Raw genomic sequence first — 20,541 nt, 5'->3', positions numbered from 1 at the left:
AGGTAGGCCATTCTGATAGACATTTCCTGGCTGACATAATGAGCTACCCTCCTTTTAATCCTCCTGTTACACTCACAGATACTAACATTCTTTATCCTTGGGGTCAATTTGAGCCCACCAATTTAAGCATCCAGATAAATATTGTAAGGTATTATCAGGTATTTTATGTCTTCATTTTGACTACCTAAATACCCCTTTAGATGAAACATAGCCTAACTAGCTGCTGGGGGAAACTTCATATTTAACGGAAAGATAGTAGTGTAGTATTAATCTATTCAAATAACTCTTAGCAAGTAAGTATATAGGCAAGTGTGTACGTGAATTTCCCAAAATGTTGAACTGAAGTTAAAATGCTGTCTCCTAAATCCCTTTACAACCTTGGCGCACTCTTCATATTCAAATTGTTCTGTGTCGCAAACACACTGACACAAGATCCTGCGTAGCCTATATACTTCTGTATATAATTGTTAATAAATATACTGACATGACAGTTGGCCAGGCCATACTGCGTACGTTGATGAATTATTAATACGATTTAAACTGAGGGGGCAAAATCTGCAGACATTTCTGTTGAATTTGTTAAGATTTGTTCTGTTGTTGATGTTTGCTGACACTTTTTCACCTTACAGCTTCCCTTCAAAAACAAGTGAAGCACTCTGGGTAAGTAGGCAACATCCTCGGTACGTGGTTGCAAAGTGAGCAGGCTGAATATCACAATGTCTGCAAATTTAAACCTGCTGAGATGCCGTGTCACGCCATGACAAGTTGCACTTTTCAAGCAAAGTAAAATATCTTCCACTAAATTCTGAGTATAAACTGTTTGAAAAAATGCAATTAAAAAAAAAAAAAAACAGTGGAAGGCAGAGATGAGTCTCTTTATGATGGAGGGATCTCCATATGACATGCAACCACCAGCGTGTGCCATGAATAAATCATCCTGAACCGGGCAGAGAGTGAACACTTGTGTATCTTCACCTCAGATGCCTAGAGAGGCCTGTCAGACACAGTAGTTAACAGAGCCTACCTCCTTATCAGCATGCAGACCGTATTTCCGCAGATCCAAGTCTAAACCTGACACCATTACCCCAGCCCCATCTTCTCCTCCCCCCCCCCCCCCCCCCCCCCCCCCTACAACCCAGGAACTGACTGTGTTTCTCCAGAGTCGATTTAAAGTTAAAGCGAGGATGGTAGCAATGCTAATCTTTCCCCAGAGTCTCCGCTTCACTGAGTTGGATTTAAAGACCGCTTGGATTGTCTTTATAAATTAGGCAACCAGAGCTGTGGGATTAGCTGCCAATTTGTACCCGCTGTGGAGAGAAACTCATTGAGACCTCCATGATTTGATCTATTAACACAACGGCAAGCATGATCAGGCTCTTGTCGAGTGCATCACTGACTCCAAGCTTTGACACGACTCAAACTCTGCATTTATGGTGCTTAATCTACAGTAGTTTAATGGGAGTGATGATGATAATACATGAGAATATACAAAGTGTACACATTTTTTTTAGAATATAGTTTTTATTTATAATTTATAATTGGCAGATACAAAAAAAAACTCTTGAACTGTATCCAAAGTGTGCAATAAATCACTGTTGATTTTTTCCCAAAAGAAAAATACAAAAAGACCATCTACTTTGGAAAGTTGACAACCAATGTAAACTGGAGTGAACTGGTAATTCTACAGAGGGTTTACTAATCGCTACTAATGCTCTTTTAACTGACTACAGATGTTAACAAATTGAAAATCTGCTCTGCTCTCCCAAGATGATAACCAAAGTCATGTCTACATACATCTACATTGGTGACATTCTATTTCCCCATTTTTTTAAATCCAAGAAAGGCAATCATATCCATAAGCAGCACAAATGTGTATAACACATTAAAATGAAAGGGTTTTCAAATTGTACCAAGATGTTCATGTGAGAGAGGGTAAACAAAAAGGGAAAGGGTGGGCATGTTGAAACATAATATTGTAAACGATCACCTTCACTCACGGAGATGCACAAAAGAAAAAGCAGTTGGAGCTTGTTAAGTGCTAAACAGCTGTTACTAATTCAAAATGCTTCAGCAGTCTGAACAAGCATCACAACCTCTGGAATCAAACATTGAAGGCAAGAATGATTAATGATGAACTAAAAAAAGTATTCAGAAAACTCACGGCAGCGACACCATATAAAACTGGTTCCTGCTAGTCAGAAATCTGATGACAATTTGCAAATTAAAATGGAAATACAATTAAAAGAACATTGTATTAAAAACAGGCTAACATTTTACTTTCACATTTTAACTCAAACACGCATACACCCCCCCACCCAAAAAAAAAGTAAAATTTACATCCACGTTCTTGCCATGATCCCATTCCTTGACTGCCCATGAGCATTTGCAGGCTTTGATACAACGCTGGTGCCTTACCCTTTATATCCCAGATATGACAAAAACAAAACAATCTTGTTTAAATCTAAACAGTTCTATGAACACATAAGGACAAATGTGTGACTTTATTTTTTAAACGCCATCTGAAGGACAACTGTAGGCAGGGGAGGATCCAAGCACGTCAACGGAGAATATTCAAGTGCAAAAATGTGACAATGTAGTTTTTTTTATGATTCCCATGATTTCTGAAACGGGTCTGCAGGCAGATAAAATGGATACCTCAAACACGCGTACATTCCTTTTGTACAGCCCCATCCCCCAGATGGCAAACGTCACAAAATAAACTCACATAAGGAATCTAAAAAGAAAAATACATGTCTTATACAGAATGTCCAGCCAATGTTTGTGACAGAAAAAAAAAAAATCCCTCTACACAGCCAAACACACAACCTAGATTCTTCATTCCTATACAACTCAAAGCTTTAAAATGCTAAGACTTTAAACATGCAACACCATTCAAAATTCCTATCTAATTTCTGCTGTGCTAGATTCATGGTAACTTCCTCAGACATCGACATTTCCAGCTAACTAAAACTAGAACTATGCGCTAACGACCTACCAAAGATGTCCGAGAGACCCTTTTCCAAATACTTTTAAAAGGACAGTGATGTCAAAAAGATGCTCATTCATAATGTGAAAACAATTCCCTGTCAAAGTATCCATATAAAGCACTTATGTAGCATACTGTGTGCTCTTCCCTTTACTCTGGCACAATCTGTGGGGTAGTGCAGCTCTGTGGGGACAATGTGAATAAGCAATGGCAGAAATCATGTCCTTGAAACCCATATGACACTGATGATGCCATGCAGCTGTGATGGCACTTTTGTCGTATGCTGAAACCACGGCATTACTCCAAGATGGCTAGAAACACTTTTAACCCTGGCTTTCCCACATCCTTTTGTCTAAGCTCACACCATTTCTGGGATTCTTTTGAACCGGATCCAGCACATCGCTGACATTGAGAGACTTAGAAACAACTATCACTACAATACAGATTCAGGTCAATTGACTAGAGGCCTGATTTCAGTTGTAGGTTAACTCAGGGCAATGCAATTGTGCATTAAAAAGGCTTTTACTCAGAGTTGCACTTAAACAAGCCAAGCTCTTGCACCCTTTTACAGTGACATCCTCTCATTTAGAGTGACTCTACAGTGCCCGTTATCGACTGACTTAAAGCCTTTACTACATGCAGATTCAAGCATTACAGATAGAGACAAAGTTGTTAGGCCTGAGCTGCAGTGCAGTTTTTGTAACATTCCTAATGCAAATTTGTTATTTTTTTATTTAATGGTAACATTTTGAAAAAAGGTTCATACATCAACTTGATGCTGTTTCTACCAACAGCACATTCAAATCCAGCATTGTCAGTACCTTGAGACTTGCACTTTTTTTTTATTGGCTACATGCAGCCATACAATTTAAAGTTACTTTCTCTAAACAAACTGTTAAACCCCTCTCAGAGACTGGCACATTTTGGACATCTTTTGCAACAAAATGTTGTGGACCTGGTAAACCCTTGTAACTCATGTTTTTTATTGATATGGTGCCGTGGTTAGTGGTAGAAGTAGACAAATACAAAAATGAAGCCTGCACCAGTCTAAGAATACAAATGTATTTGTAGTATATGTCAACTGTAACATGCCACAACAGTCAGATAATACCTGAGGAAGAAACTGCATCCACGGGATAAGTTTTTAAGTTTGAAAATTAGCAAAAATCTGGTTAACATGAAATAGGTTGGTCATCACCACTTACTATATGATGAAGCTTTGCTGTTTGACTAATTGCACAGTATGGATGCAGATGTTCTAATTTTCCTTTTAGGGGAACAAAAAGCAAAAGATGATCCAAGTTGGTCAGTTTGCAGAAAGCTTAACATTTGATATAAAAACTTTTGTTTGTATGCTTTTACATATTTGAAATGTACAATTTGGTGGAAATAAATTAAAAGAATTTTCTTCCTACAGGCTCATCCTTAAAGCAGATAGCAATTCTTTGAAAATCAGCTCTACTTGCACAGCTGGATGTTACATCCCAATGCATGTCTAATAGCTGCACTTAGTGTAATCAACTTGGCTGTATACCTCTTCTATATTTTTGCAATAGATTATGTGCTGGCCTATGTTTCTGGAAGTAGAGCCTTCTAAAACCAGCAGAAAAAAAACCAAGAACAGTGGAATGGAGGACTAAACAGTGACGGAGTCATCTGCACACAAATCAAGAGCCACCAGAACCAATCGTCGTAAAACTGTGGTTGTCTGTAAACCTTGTTTAAATCTCTTAACTGAACACAAAAGTGCAAATTGCTACCACTGTCCTATCTCTGTGTCGTCAGTAGTGCTTCTCCTGCAGATAATCTTTCATCTTGTTAGGCAAGGGCAGTTTCTGGATCAGGTCTATCCTTGTGTATTGTCTAATGACAAAGCGACAGAGATACTGCAGGGAGCGCACTTGCATAAACCGAGATACTGGGTTGGTTAGTCTGACGGGGTAGGTTGCAGACCCTGGTAAGCGAGATCTGGAGTAGCAAAAAGCTCCATTCTCCGAGTCTCTGATAGAGTGTTCGATTAAGTCAACGATGGATGTGTGTCCCTCCACATCAGGCTGCTCATAAAAGCTAAACCGTCCGTTAGAGTGTTCAATGCGGGTGTGGAGGGTTTTGCCCTGGGACCTAAAACTCAGGCTGAGCAGGTACCTGTCATCTGAGCTGTCTCTGACCAGGAACGAACCATCAGCCAAGTTGACCAGCTTTTCCTCGGCCTCCCAGCGTGTGATGGGGCCCCAGTACCAGCCCTGCTTTGCCAGCTTCTTCAGCTCCTCTGTCAGACTGGTGACGATCATGGGCCCGCTGCTCTGGACTGAGTCGTACACCCGACTGACCCCGGGAGCTGAATTTGGGTCAAAGTTGAGGTGGTGTCTTACCCTCTCAGCTACTTGGCTGTCTGAAGAGCTGAACCCTGAAAAAGTCCTTGGAATAAGTGCATTACTTATGGGCGGTAGGAGTGGAGAGAGAGGAGGTGGGACCTCTACTCTAGAGCTTTGGAGCCCCACACCAGCGGAACCGATGAGAAGACTATTAACTGAGGTTTCCATAAAGAGATCTGGAGGCATCCCACTAACCAGTTCATGTTCCTCCTGTCCCTGGTCTGTGTGGAGGGACCCGTTGTCTGCTTCAGTCCCCACCTCCATAGGAGAGGAGCTGTCCAGGCAGAAGGAGTGGGACCCTTCTGGGTACATTCCCTCATCTAAAGGCATTGTGTACTGGATGTAGTCCTGGGGAGTCAACCCCAGCACCACAGGCACATCATTTTCATCAATATTTAGATGCAGCTCCCCGTTTTGTGGCTGCTGGAAATTCTTTAAGGATTCTGCTTGGTCCTGAAAGAGCCCTTCCATTTGGAAATCGTGAAAATCTTTCCGGACACCATTTAAGTTGGGACTTGGGCTAGGAGAGTGGACCATGGCTTTAACTTTTACCTCCATCTTGATACATGCCTCATCAGAGTTTACTGAGCGCAGGGGCCATGGTGAGGGGCTATAATGGTGACTCCGTAGGGATGCAGATCTGAGGGGTCTCTGAGCTTTCACCTCATTGAAGCTGACGGGCACAGAAGAGGATGAGAAGGTGTCATCATCATCCACTGAGCCGATGGCAGAAGAGCTGCCTTTCACTTTCGCCTTCTGCTTGGCAGACAGTCTCCTCTTTAGCGATCCCATCAGTCCCTCGCTCTTTGAGCGGCCCTTATTCGGGCCTCCTTTATCCTCTTCACCACCGAGGTCGCAGCCAGAAAGCTCTTTGTTGTAGCAGCCCCCAAAAAGTGACTCTTCCTTAGAAAACTCTGTAGTCAGCGAAGGCTGCTGGAGCATGACAAAGTCACCCTCCTCTTTGCCTGACTTTATGCTGAGGGACTTGCGGATGGTCTTAAGGCTTATCTTCTTCATTCTGACGGGCCCTCCAAAGTGGGGGCATGGGTTGGCTCTTCTGGTATCCTGATGAAAGTACTATCCACAGTGTCCTCCCATCAGGCCGCACTAAACAAGTCATGCATACAGTTGAGCCATTAAACCCTGCAGAAAAAAAACCACAAGATTATAGATATTTTAATCTTGTTTGTTCCAAAAAATACTTCTTGAGGGTTTTGTATTATATCATATGTACATACTGTACATTATTGATTTATGTCCAATAAAAACGTAACGCATAATTCAGAAAGTACCACATATCACAGCTATCACACGCTGAAAAGATTTAATTTAACAACAGTAGAGCACATCACAGTGAATTAGTGCAGTCTGAGTATTTGGACAGTGATTTTCTTTGTATTCACTCTAAAGGCTGCAACTTTTATTAATAATAAAAATGTCTCAATTAATAATTTGATCTATAAAATGTCAAAACAAAATGCAAAAACAAATTATAATTTCCTTAAGCCCAATGTAATGTCAAGAACTGTCTTGTTTTCTGTCTCAGTTTCTCGCCACATAAGACAAGCTAAAGCATCAAACCTAGCATTTTGGGCTTGAAGATGAACAAAAACATAACTCTCTATTTAACAGACCATTTTTCTGTTGACCAAGATATTGTCTCAGCTCTAAACTCTGTACTCTCAGTACAATGGATTTGAAATAAAACAATGACTACAAGCGCTGACTTTCAGGTTTAATTGGATGGGTTTTTACATTCATACTGGATGAAACGTGTATAAAATCTCTTATTTTAAGTGGGCTCGATTTAATTGGACAAATTATACAAATATAAACAAAATCATTTTGTTTAATATCTGGTTGGAAATCTTTGTTTCATTGACGGCTTGAAGTGTATGACCCACAAACATTAAAAGGATGCTTGGTATTTTCCCTGGTCATGCACTGTTAAGCTAAGCTTGTGCTGTTGTGCCACCAAATTGCTTTAAAACATCGTGGCCGTCTGGCTGTGTGTTTAGGAGCAAAGCCCTGCAGCGTTGTTGACTATGGATCATACAATACATTAGGGGCTAGACTTGGTACACTGCTCCCCCAATATGTACAGTACACCTTCCAACAACCTTACAACTGAAAGCTAGCACTTAATAAACACAGTAAATATTTAATTTTAAATCCAACGTGCTAGTCTGTAGGGTCAACCAATGTATTACTGTCCAAATATTCACCGACAACACCATATTATAATCAGGATATTATGAAATGAATAACAATAACTGCCTTGTCATCTGTCAAAAGCTGGGGCAGTTCTGGCAAACCAGGGTTAAAACAGCATCTAGAGACATGTGCCACTTAGAGCACCTAAATAAAGCTGCTTGATAATCAAGACAGCTGCAATCTGATTACTCACCATTATGTGCAGGAAAATGGTGACTCAGTTGGATGGGTCAAGTTCCACCTCCACCACCTTTCATTTGATGCTGTGAAAAACAAAGCCAGCTTATTTGAAAGGTTCTACACCTCTGATTTACACTTGATTTCATGATTAAACATTGCACAATATGTACCTACATAAATCACCTGACATAAACAGTGTGTATACATAAAGTCAACGTTAGCTAGGTTTATCCTGACCTGGCAAGGCCTACGGACACAGCAGCATGCCTTTAGCTTAGCTAGCTACGGTGTTAGCTAGTTTGTGACTTTAATGACAATATTCTGAAACAGTCTGCAAAAACTACGATTTAATTAGTACACTTTCACGTAAATATTAAGGCTATAGGAAACAAAATAAAGTTATTCGATATCGCTTGCCAATTTAACAGATGATGGCTTGCTTGTATGCTAACATCAAATAGCTAACAGCCAGTTAACCAGTTTGTTAGCACGTCTACTTTCAAAGTAAATCTGTTATCTTTAAACACTAAAAATATAAATGCACATTACATTGTCTCTTACCCGGTCACTTCAGCCTGTCTCACTATGCAAAAAAAAACCCAGAGGTGTTGGCATCTGTGTTGTACAACACGTTCACGAAGGTACGCTCCTTCACGGTTGTTGGCTAAATGTTAGCTTACTAACTAAATCAATCTGCTAGCTTTGTTAACGTTTGCTGTCGGAAACAACAGCGTTACCTTCCCTTTAGTCAGCTTCTGCGCCCAAACGAAAGTATAAAGCGTGTATATGTCCGGATGTTCTTCTCTAAATGTGCGGGTTTACATTTCCGATTAGAATGACACAATTAGGTGGCATGTTTCTGACTAGGTTGGCTAACACTTTGCAGCTCACGGCCTCTTCCTTTCTTCCTTTGTTGCCTGTTGAATTGTGGGAGCAGATTCACATGCAGCGAATCTGACGCACAGAAGCCACAGCAAGTTTTTACATCCCAGAGGCAGAAACAACCCAAACAATGAGAAATTGCATATTGTAACTAAATAAAGGGAGAGAAAAATAGATCATATAAATAGAGTTTCTTCTGTGCGCTGCAAATAAAAAAATTAATAATAAAAGGCTATAATATGGATTAGGCTATAACCAAAAGACAGATCTGTTGCATGCTTCTGTGTTATAATTTAGAGACATTTGTGTTTGGAATAATGTTTTGTACTTAATAGTTTTAGGATATAAAGAGGATTTTTAATCAGATCACCTAAATCACAACTTCTTCAGTGAAGTCAAACTCGCCCCTCCCTAATAACTCACCATTGAATGCTACTGTTGTGTAAACTTTCCAATGTATTCTAGTCTAATATAATGGCTGCTCACCTGCAATTGCAAAAAGTACAAGGAAGTGGTTCAGCTCTCAGGCATGAAGCAAGGTGTTGCAAAAACCATGCATGCGCTGATCCTTGGCTGAAGAAGGATGTTGAGTTGAATGAGAATGAGACATTAAGACATATGGCCTGAATCTAAGACTGACAGTGTTGCACTATTTATTGTCTTTCTTGAGTGTCCAAGCACAGAGGAAGTAAAGATGTCTCCCTGAATACCAATACATGAAAAGTCACATAGGTCATTCTAAAGGAAATTCAGCAATGAAACATGTTGCACCACAGAAAAAGATTGGTTAAAAAAAGAAGAAAAAAGTCTGAACAATAGACATGGCAAAACTTTGAACAGGGAGTAGGCCTAGTTGCTGCAGAATGTTGCATGTTCAGTTCCCCCATAAAAGCAGAAACACAAAGCGGCTCTCAATGCCACCTGAAATTATTAGATGTGCAGTCTCTGAAATATGTTGCTTTTGTACAGATGACTGAAGGTTATTTTTGTTAAGGTGCTGCTACACTACCCCAGACAGTGGTTTTAAAATGTATGATCCAGGTAATTTGGACTTTTCACGAGGAAACCACATCATGAGTAGACATGGGTGGCATGTCTAATTTATTTTTCATTGTCCTAAATCCCTAATATGTAATCGACTAGTCATTCATCATCTTGAATGTTTTTTTTATATAAGTGTGACACTGAAAACATAGATATTTTCAATATGCGTTACTTTGTTCATTCAATATTTTGTTTATATTGTTGTTCTGTATAGTCGTCAATCTGTGACATACAGCAACTGCATAACAATACTCAAACGTAGTCAATGTCAGAATTTAAGCTAATGAATGAAACATTTTTGTTGTTGTAGGTTTAGGTTATAGCAAATAATTTAGGGTTTGCGGGTTTGCTATTTACACTACAGATCAAATACAGTACATAACCTTTCCAAAGTACAATAATCAGGAGTCCATTTTCCTCTGCAGATATTACATTATTGTATAATATATACCACTACACTTGTTTTCCCTAAAGCTGTGCTAGCCTTTACGCAGTAAGGTCTTTCTAATTTGTATTCCAGAAACATCAAGATGACTCTCGAAGTGTTTTAAAGTATTTGATACAGCAACTAAAACTTGAGCTCTGAAATGATACATTGGTTTCCTAATTAGTGTCAGTTTTGTTCTAAAGTAGATTGTGTTTACCACTGCCAGGCTAATTTGGTCCATACACTGAACATTACATTGTTTTTCCACACTGTCAAGTGTATGGCAGTCCTTCCCCAACCTGCTTAGGGCAGCTGTGAGCAGACAGGCTCTATGCAAAGACTCTAATTACCATGCCCTATTAGGGTTGATCAGGCTGCCTTCACTTGATGTGTTGGCATAGGGGTGGGGGGAGGAAGGAGGGGTGGCAGCTCTTAGATATAGCACCAAGGACACTGGGAAGCAAGGATGCAATGCTTTTACAAGCAAAATTAGATCTGACAAACAAACTTTAGTCTGTTGATATTTGTTGCCAGAAAGGAAAAACAAGAACGATTCAGCTGTGGCCATAACGGAAATCTTGTCATGACAGGATAAACAGATCAAATAGTGACTAATAGCAGGCTGTTTATTTACATGAATTAAATCGTAATAGTTTGATAGGAATTCAGCATCTGCATGATGTTATCAAACACCACAGGATATGAGGGCCCCTGCAGCACCTCTCTCTCTGTCTCTCTCTCAAGATCAATATTTCCAAAAGAATTTGAATTTATGTATAAGAACAACTCAAAACAGTGAATCTCAAGTCAAGAAGGAACATTGTACACATGGGGTAAAGGCCACACTGTTTAATGAGATACCTCCACATGTGGGGAAGCTCCTTGCTTTTCATCTTAATTTCAAATGAATGCTGTATCATCCATAAATTATTTGCACAATATGTCTGCACCTGCTTCGGTCTGACTCAGTTCTTTGACTTGACTCCTTTGCTGATAGGGGGATTACGGGGGCCTCTTGGTGCCCATGTTCACATCCTGAACACTTGCAGTGAAGCGGAAGACAGGTACAGCAGGCATGTCAAACAGTGACAAGGCTGGGACCACTCGGGTTTTGTTTCAGGGATGACTGTGGAATAACAAAGGAAGAGTGCGACTCAAAATACAGTCTGAGCATTTATGGGAAGTATGATGACCTCTGCCTTATTATTTTAGTGTCATGTGATTTCAGTAGATCCATTCATTCATATTCCTCATTTTTGTTGCAGTATTTTCCATTGTATCAATTTTGGCCTCATGTAAGAGGTCCTCAAAAATAGTGCATTAATTACTGTTACACCAGCTGCATCCATATGCAGTGTAATGACTCAGCTATAGAGGCTTGAGCTCTTTCCAAATGGCTGCCTGGTTAAATCAATAAACGAATTGCCTAAATGCTTGCGCATGTTCTTTGAGTCTGTTATAACGTCACCCTTGATGTCACATGATTAATTGTGGTAAATTAAGTAAATCTGTGTATCTTGTTGCCATATGGGGTGCTGAATTTTGGACAACTGCAAAATTTGTATAATTTATTAGCTGATTTGGCATTGATTTATGCATGAAGTACATATAAGGGCAACAACCAATCCTTTTGCCCAACAGCTCTTGAAACATTTGGTGAAAGCCTTTCTGTACAGGGCTTTACTTCAGGTTCCTCACATTTCAATTTACAGTCCCTTTTAAAGGTGTTGAATGTGCAACTGTATGTAAGTTAAGAGCTGGTCAGAAAAGGGAAAGGGTTATGTATTCTTTTTCTTTTCGCTAAAGGGTAAATTACTTTTTTCATACAGTCCCTAATTTGGTGATGTTTTAAGCGTGTCTTTGGAAAAGCCATACATTTATACTACTTGAACAGCTACATACAGTAGTCTCTACCAGAAAGAAGTGCTCCCTGATGTCTGTCCAGGACCGGTTGGCCAATATGGTCATGCACATGATGACTCATGATCAGCTTTAACCTTGTTGAGGGTCCAGAGACTGAGATGCTTCGAGCGTAAATCTGGCTTCAAAGTATTTAAATTGGCATGAGTTCTACTCAGAGATCAGGCTTACATTCATGAACAGCCTGAGGTGGTTTCTGGCATATGAGTAATTTACCCTGAGGTAAAATAAAAGACAGACTTTGCGTATGATTTACAATGTTATTAATCCTTGAATTGCTTTTTAGAAAAACACAGGCAATTAAAGATTGAAAGTGCAAAACACAAAATGCTTCCTTAAAACTGAATATGTATATCTTAGAGTCAGATGTTTACAAGGTGTATATGAATAAAAGGATAACTGCATTGTTTAGGACATAAAGGAATCATTTGAAAAGACATGTGGGATAGCATACCCTGTGTCTGATGGTCAAAAATACCGGGCTGAAAGACCTACACCATACCCCATCTTTTTTATTATTTTTATTTAAAGGGAAGTTTTGCTCCCTGTCTGCAGTCTGTGCTAACAAATGATCCAAGACACACACTGGTTGTCAAACAAAATCATGTGATGTACAGTTTGAGGCAAATTCAACAGCTTTTAAGACCTCGTAGTCTGACCCAGGGCAATGTATTTTTCCACCAGGCAAAGAAGATGTTCTTAAAGTAGCTGGTTGGATGTCAGAACTCTCACTCACCCTGTATTCTCATTGTGCAACTATAGAATGTCAAAAACCTTCACAAAAACTCAGCCCTATATACTGTACCAGAGCTTGGGCAAATTGGGCAAAATACATTTTTGGACCTCCACAGGTCAATGGACCCTTTGGCAGGTCCATCAATATGACTCATGCTGTGCAAGATCTGCTCCAACCCACCAAACTTTGTTTTAAATTCTGGACAAGGTGCAAAGTATTTCAAACATAACAAATATTTCACACAACATTACAAGGATGTGTGTAAACAATTTTCCATTCATTCAGGCATCTTGGATTAGAACATTTGGCTCAGTGTGCAATATAGCAATAATAATAGTGTAAATATGTTATATGATGCTCTCAAACAAGCTTAGACAAGCAATGTATCTAAAATAAAATGACTTAAGGAGAGAATTATAATATTGGTAAACATTTACATATATGTGCTAAAGTAAAACAGTCATGGATTACGAAAGCACACATCAAGATTTTCCTTCTTTCCCCTCAAACCCCTCTAGGTGACAGTCGAATGTACAATACACTGCCAAATTAATTATGGGCTTGAATCCCTCCAGAATTCTCAGACGCAGTGTCATTATATTATTATCATATCTAATTATCATTTGCTAAGTTTGTTAATTATCACCCTGTCGGCTGATTGTATTCACATCCCATCAAGTATGTGATCTTGTGCAATTGGATTGACGTACACACAGAGCATGAAAAGAATGTATTCCTACACTTGAGTAAAGAGGCGATGCAGATCAACTTTGATTTTTTTAAAACATCAGAATTGGCACATCCGATATGTCTTGTCACAAACACTGTTCGGCCCACCTACAGACCTCCAGGTCAGTGATCTATTCTGCATGTTAAAGGCTCCTTGCCAAATAGATATTAAGTTCATGCCATACAAAGGTTTGAGAGATGCTAATGGCATTGTTGGTGAAGTAAAGGTAAATTACTTACAACCATCAAAGCCCTTTTGGCAGGTTTTGTAACTGATGTTTAGCTTTGTCTGTTTTGTCTTTTTGTTTGTTTAACTTATAGGCCTATGCAGCTGCAATAATTTGTGGTCACCTCGCACTGTTTATATATATGACTAAATTGTATAAAAGTAATTTTTGCTTTAGGTGCTTCACTAACTGTGTAAATGTTTTGTGGAAGCAGTTTGTCCTACACAGTTGTAACTCTTGAACGCACCCTGGTCCTCTACAGGAAGTGGACTGTTGCTGGCGCGTTTGTTGAAAACAGAGGGCAGACGTTGTTGACATGACACTGGCAGACAACAACTTATTGAACTGACAACCCTCGGTCGTTGATAAAGCTTTTTACCGGATTTTTACACAGGAAGACGCAATACATTGAACATGGAGTTATCTCCCCTTATTAAGAAAATAGGTAGGCTGACTCATTGGCTAAGGAAATGTAGCTTAGAAGGCCGACTTTACCTGAACCGATGTTAACAAAACGCTTAACGCTTGCTAACGTTGGCTAACAATATAAAAACCTCTCTAGATGGGCTCTACTTTTATCGGGTGGCATAGCTTTAAAGTTACTATAACTAACTAACTTCAGTATGCAGAGTTGTAATTAATGTCAACACTAACGGCAACGTAAGCTAGCTAATTAACCCAAGTCAGTAAGACTTTCCTGAACTACCACCCAAAGTTAGCCAGCTAACAGTTAGCTGTTGACTAACGTTAGCTGAAAATAAAAGTTTCTAACTCCGTCTCTTCTCAACGGAATACTTTGTTTTTTCTGCAAACCTTAGGCCACTCGTTGATGGAAATAAGAGTTCGAGCCCTGAAGAGCATCATATGTAAGCTGGACCATTCCCTGATTTCCGTCTCTGACATTGTCCAAGAAAAGATGCTGTTTGTGTATCTTCTTGAATGGTTCAATTTCCCCGAGGTGCCAATGCAGGAAGAGGTCCTCGAGTTGCTCTCAACTTTATCAAAGGTAGATACATTTCTAGCTAGATGATAGATCCAATACTAGGTGATTCCTCTCGCTGACAGTCAACCAACTGTCAAAATATAGCGTTACTGATAAACTTGAAATGTCATTTTGGCTTTGGCTTCAGCCTGTCTTTAGCACAGCTCACCAGACGTTAACTGAAGATAGAAATACAGTGTCCTGGCAGGTTTACATTTCTTCCATCTCACATACACAATGTACTTCAATGTTAGCAGGGGCAAAAAACACCCATTCTTTGTGATTTTACAGTGCTACTGACCTAAGATTTCACTGAGTTATAGATATTTTTTTTCATGCACCATTTATTTTGTCATTTTGTCTCAAAGCATCCTAGTGCAGCCCAGATGCTAAGAGATGTTGGGGCGGTGGACTTTCTCAGTCAACTGTCTCCTAATGTGGAACCCAGACTGCGAGCTGTCATCGATGGGACCCTGGACCAGCTGTTCCATCTACCTGAGCTACTCCCTAGTCATATGGTCTACTCGCATGGACAGCGTACAGCAACTCCAACAGGTGGTGCAAGTTAAAGCCAAATAATTGTTTGGATTCTGTCTTCTACAAACCACTAAATGTTCATCATTATATGTGGGAGAGACATAGGAGAGAGCTGTGTTGGTTGTCACTTCACTTTACACCGTTCTTTTAACAGTTTGATCAAATGCTTGCAGTATGTGAAATAATATTTGAATAATATTTTCTCTGCTGTAGCACCTACAGTTGTTCCACCTGAAGAGCATTTTTCTCAAATGGGTTATTTCCACAAGAGCATGCCAAGCCAAACAGATGTGCCACCTCAGAAGATAGCAGGTACCACTATTTTTGAATACTCACCTTAAAGGGGCTTTCACACTGCCGTGTGTTAACTTGCCACTTTCATGAGGGGAGGCGGCAGAGTTCTTGCCATGCAGAGTTCACCGTGCTAAACTTCTGGTGGTAACCGCCTGGCTTTGGCAGCAGACACTTTAAAAAAAAACTCTTTGCTTTTTGGGGAGCGCTCTTGAAGGTAGGCGGTTGTCAGGGTGGCTGGTGCACGGCCATGTAAAAGCAGCTTTAGCTTTATTAGTGTGCTGTGTCTCATCTTGAATTTCACCTGTAGTTATGTCTAAAGCAGTGCATGATGTTTTTCTCTAATTTACATTATGTATCATTTTATCCCTCTGTGTTGTACAGTGCATGAGTCTGTGAGATGTCTCAAGTTTTCTGTGTTTCCATGGCTGTCTTTGACAAACACAGACAGACACATACTTTCATCCAATGAGAGGTGAGAGAAAAATATCTAAGAAATAATATATATCTAGTAAAAATGCAGTGTTAAATTAACATTATTATATTATTATTATTAATTCAGGAAACAATTTATTGTTTTCTTTTTAAGAATCTTACAAAACATTCTGTGCCAACTTTTGGTTTTAATGTGCGGTGATTTAAAATTACTGAGTATTAAATATATCTGATTTATATCTTATGAAACAGTTCTCTAAGGAGCAGCAACCCCAACTTGGTGCGGAGCACTTGTGAACTTCTGTGTGATGTCATTACGCAAGACTTTCCTGCTGAGATCTTCCTGCAAAGGCCCAGTATTGTAAAGGTATCATTACAAATAACTTGTTCTTGCACTGACAGTTGTATTGTAAATGAGCATATGTTAATGCTTAGCTATACTGGTATATTTTAAAAATAGAAATAGAAAGATCATACCTAATATTATACCACACAGAAAGTGCAGTCACAGGTTTGATACCACGCTATAACAGGTAATGCCATTCAAAATTAATATATAATTATGTTAAATTTTTAATAGATTATTTTGAAGCTGGGCATTAAAGTGGCTGTCAGTGCCATCATTTTTTACTTTACATAATGTATGATTTTTGTCATACTCAATGCTCATGCTTCAAGCCAAAAACTTGTATTTAAATTGCACTGTCCTGACTTGAAAATGGGGGCTTGTTGCTGACCCTAACACTTCTCAATGCTTGATTAAACAAAGGTGGGTGTCCAGAAAGACAAAATTAAATATGTTACTAAGGAATTCCAGGGCTTGTTTATTTTGTGCTGGTTCTCGGCCAACTGTTCATAAAGTATTCTTGTTTATTCACATCAATTAGATGACATATTGTTCTGAGTGGCTAGCGTAACAATCCCATAATATAAGTTATAGTATGATCATTCAAGCCTCTGTCAAAATAATAACCTGTCAAATGGTGACCTTGATCAAAACACCAATTTATTATTCTGTGTCCCTGATCTTGTAGGAGGTTGTGGAGGCCTCTGGATGCTTGCTTTGCTTGAGCAGGCACTAGATTGCTGTGAGACTACATTTTGGTCATGATGTACCTCTTGCAGGGGTTGAAAGTCCTTGGTGGAACGTGTTGCTTCTTTCCTTTTAAGGCTCCTTGAATATTAGAGATAACACTGTAAAACCGGTCCAAGTTGTCTACAGGCGCTCAAACTATCCTCGTCTTGGTCTTGTTGGCTTTCGAGGAATCTAAACTGTCCTATGTTGCAAATGAAAAGGTCAATGTGCTTGTGTCAAGTTACATTAACAGATATGCTCTCTCCCTATTTCTGTAAAAAAGTGGCCTGCACTTTTTTATTTATCTACCAGTGTTATGTCGGAAACAAAATGCATCTTTTATGATCTGAGCTGAGCTCTTTATTTCAATGGTGTAGACAATAGAGTGTTGGAGGAGACATCATTTTACCCCGATGAGCTATTGTGTGAACAGGACTATTTTGGTAATAAAGTAGTGCATTACAGTATGTATCAGACTCAAGGCAGTATTATTAGCAAACTGTCAGCCAGCAGTCTCATCATCAAAAGAAATCATTATGGGAAAGTACTTTTCTTCTTGTGGCCCTTCTTTGAGTTACTAGAGCTATTAAGCTAAATTAAAAGACTTGGATTTAGAGACATCATTAGCTGCACAGGGCAGAGAATCTGAACTTTTAACAAATTGTTCCTTCAATAATTCAATTCCACTTGCCTTTTTTATTTAGCAAACTTCATTACAACTTTAATATCACTGTGAGCTTAGGTCTTCTTTTTACACAGTCTTTGTACGTTGTCTCAGCTTGGGCTCTGTTTGTTCTGTTTGTTCACAGAGCTTTTATTCAGAATATTTGCCCAATTACAATAATATCCTAATTGGATGTTAATGGTTGTTAATGATGTCTTCCGAAAAACTTTTCCACAACGCAGCTTCTCTGTAACAATACTGCTGTGATATCCGTCTAATTTCAGAACCTTCTGTCCCTGTTGAGGCTGGGTTTTGGTAAAGGTGAGGCAAGCTTCCTCCACTTGCAGGCTCTTTCATGCCTGCGGCAGCTTTGTGTGGGGCTGAGAAGGAGACTGCGCTTTCATCAAGATCCAAGCTTCTACTCTACAAAGCAAGGTATTACACCCTATGAGTCACAGCTGATGAGTAGCAGATTGTGGATGCTTATTCTGTTAGTTTACATGTGTTCCTTTATTATAAGGTACATTTTATTTGGTTACAATTTTGAATCATATGCTTTGCATGACCAATTCCAAAACCATACCACATAGTTTTACTTTTTTCAAGTGGACACTTCAAACATTCTCAACAATTTTATTTCAAGGCAGAATGAGTAGGATTTGTCAGTTTTAAACAAAACATTTAAAATTGGCCCCTCCTCCCCGTACCAAATAGGTTAACGGTGCTCGCTATTTGTGTTTACTTTGAAGCTGTGTCTGCCATTTTTGTAGCTTCCTTTTGGATGTGTGCTTACATTCTGGCACCTCGTCGCTACTTTTTTATAGGTTAAGCCCAGAAATGTCCCAAACACAGCAAAATTAGAAGATATATGCAGAGGGCAGGCTCTCTGCAGATACAGACACCATCACATGCTTCTACTGGGTCATGATTGAGAAGAATTATATTCTGTATATATACAGTGGGGCTCAAAAGTTTGGGCACCCCAGGTAATTTTTTTTAGTAATGTGCATAAAGAAGCCAAGAAAAGATGGAAAAAATCTCTAAAAGGCATCAAATGACAGACTAGACATTCGTATAATATGTCACAAAAGTTAGATTTTATTTCCATCATTTACACTTTCAAAATAACAGAAAACCAAAAAATGGCGACTGCAAATGTTTGGTCATCCTGCAGAGTTAATACCTTGCGCTGCCCCCTTTGGCAAGTATCACAGCTTGTAAATGCTTCTCGTAGCCAGCCAAGAGTCTTTCAATTCTTGTTTGAGGTATCTTCGCCCATCCTTACTTACAAAAGTCTTCCAGTTCTTTGAGATTTCTGGGCTGTCTGTCACGCACTGCTCTTTTAAGGTCTAGCCATAGATTTTCTATTATGTTGAGGTCAGGAGATTGTGAAGGCCATGGTAAAACCTTCAGTTTACGCCTCTTGATGTAATCCACCGTGGACTTTGAGGTGTGTTTAGGATAATTATCCATTTGTTGAAGCCATCCTCTCTTTAACTTCAGCTTTTTAACATCAAGTTAGCATCCAAAATTTGCTGAAATTTTATTGAATTCATTTTTCCTTCTACTCATGAAATGTTCCCTGTGCCACTGGCTGCAATATAACCCCAAAGCATGATTGATCCACCCCCATGCTTAACAGTTGGACAGAGGTTCTTTTCATTAAATTCTGTGCCCTTTCTTCTCCAAATGTACTTTTGCTCATTCCAGGCAAAAAGTTCTATTTTAACCTGTGTGCAAAAAAATTCATTTGTATTTGTATCGCAATTCAAACTCTACCAAAAATCGAGTCATATTTTTTTTTTAAACTTTAACAAGAATTTTTTTTAGATAAAAAAAAATAAAAAATTATTGGATGTCTACTGCAATCACATGATAGATAGATACTTTATTTATCCCCAGGGGGAAATTCAAAGTCCTAGTAGCTTACAGACAACACACACAACATGTATACATCATAACAGGATGGTAAAATAACAAATGATAAACAAGTCTACATGAATAAAATATATATATATGTGTATGTGTATGTGTGTATAAAGTAACTACATTTACATATTGTGAATCATTTTTTTAATCAAGAATTGTTTTTGAATTGAAAATTGATATTGAATCAAATCTTGAGCCTGAAAATCGGAATAGAATCATGACATTTTCTGAATCGTACACCCCTAGTAACTACCCCGACATTGTTTAGCATACAGAGTCTAACTGATGTGCAAGTCTCATTTTTCTTTTTGTGGTTGGTAGATCCAGTGTCCCAGAACTCGTCCTTTTCCTACTCACAGGAAGTGCGGGGGACCCACCATTCCCAGGCCTCATCTCCGGGGGCAGAGTGCTCTCCTCGGCCCTCTGTGGTGGGACGCACAGGCCAGAGAGCTAGGGGAGATGGTCAAGACGGAGATGCAGCTTCCACCAGGTGTGTGTGTGTGTGTGTGTGTGTGTGTGTGTGTGTGTGTGTGTGTGTGTGTGTGTGTGTGTGTGTGTGTGTGTGTGTGTGTGTGTGTGTGTGTGTGTGTGTGTGTGTGTGTGTGTGTGTGTGTGCTCGCAAAACGGCATCACTCTTAGTACATCACTTCTTGCTGTTCTTCTATCTAGGGTTTTGTTTCTTTTCATGTCTTGAGCATGCGATATTCACTCAGTTTGGCGTTCTGTCTCACTTCTGAGGCACAAGTGGCGTCTGTCTGTCTACTATCTTGCTTGTAGAAATAACTTTCAGCATTCTTGTCAATTCTGTTCATCAGACTGTACACTTAACAAGAGTGTCTTTTACTATTTAGAAACTTGTGCACAGTGGGATTTTTTTGTGGCTTTGATAATGACAAAATTGCTGGTGA

The 20,541-nt window shown here is 39.3% G+C and overlaps 2 protein-coding genes and 1 long non-coding RNA gene across 4 annotated transcripts in view; 1 reads left to right on the top strand and 2 right to left on the bottom strand.

The window, feature by feature from the left end:
* Positions 1 to 2,597: 2,597 nt before the first annotated feature.
* Positions 2,598 to 20,507, bottom strand: LOC116671882 (uncharacterized). Its single transcript, XR_004327392.1, has 3 exons — positions 20,497 to 20,507; positions 14,463 to 14,471; positions 2,598 to 4,393 (listed from the first exon to the last, which is right to left on the bottom strand). It is a non-coding gene; the product is annotated as an uncharacterized LOC116671882 (long non-coding RNA).
* socs6a (suppressor of cytokine signaling 6a) lies at positions 3,206 to 8,680 on the bottom strand. The gene is made up of 3 exons (XM_032503327.1): positions 8,317 to 8,680; positions 7,769 to 7,838; positions 3,206 to 6,504 (listed from the first exon to the last, which is right to left on the bottom strand). The coding sequence occupies exon 3, from the start codon at positions 6,376 to 6,378 to the stop codon at positions 4,768 to 4,770; it is 1,611 nt and encodes a 536-aa protein (XP_032359218.1). The 5' UTR covers positions 6,379 to 6,504; positions 7,769 to 7,838; positions 8,317 to 8,680; the 3' UTR covers positions 3,206 to 4,767.
* Positions 13,986 to 20,541, top strand: part of rttn (rotatin) — a 32,889-nt gene continuing 26,333 nt past the window's right edge. For both annotated transcript variants that reach the window (XM_032503326.1, XM_032503325.1), the window contains exons 1-8: positions 13,986 to 14,165; positions 14,539 to 14,726; positions 15,071 to 15,257; positions 15,453 to 15,551; positions 15,915 to 16,005; positions 16,218 to 16,332; positions 17,989 to 18,139; positions 19,955 to 20,123. In XM_032503326.1, coding sequence (XP_032359217.1) covers positions 14,135 to 14,165; positions 14,539 to 14,726; positions 15,071 to 15,257; positions 15,453 to 15,551; positions 15,915 to 16,005; positions 16,218 to 16,332; positions 17,989 to 18,139; positions 19,955 to 20,123 — 1,031 coding nt within the window. In that variant the 5' untranslated portion in view covers positions 13,986 to 14,134. The remainder of the gene's footprint in view (positions 14,166 to 14,538; positions 14,727 to 15,070; positions 15,258 to 15,452; positions 15,552 to 15,914; positions 16,006 to 16,217; positions 16,333 to 17,988; positions 18,140 to 19,954; positions 20,124 to 20,541) is intronic.

Source organism: Etheostoma spectabile, chromosome 22 (genome assembly GCF_008692095.1).
Source record: "Etheostoma spectabile isolate EspeVRDwgs_2016 chromosome 22, UIUC_Espe_1.0, whole genome shotgun sequence".
In the NCBI taxonomy this organism is placed as follows: domain Eukaryota; kingdom Metazoa; phylum Chordata; class Actinopteri; order Perciformes; family Percidae; genus Etheostoma; species Etheostoma spectabile.
The sequence above is the reverse complement of the archived record's forward strand: the minus strand, read 5'-3'. Positions and strand labels throughout refer to the sequence as shown.

What these genes read in the sequence shown, in the direction of transcription:
- socs6a (XM_032503327.1), bottom strand. Translation starts at nt 6,378, where the DNA reads ATGAAGAAGATAAGCCTTAAGACCATCCGCAAGTCCCTCAGCATAAAG.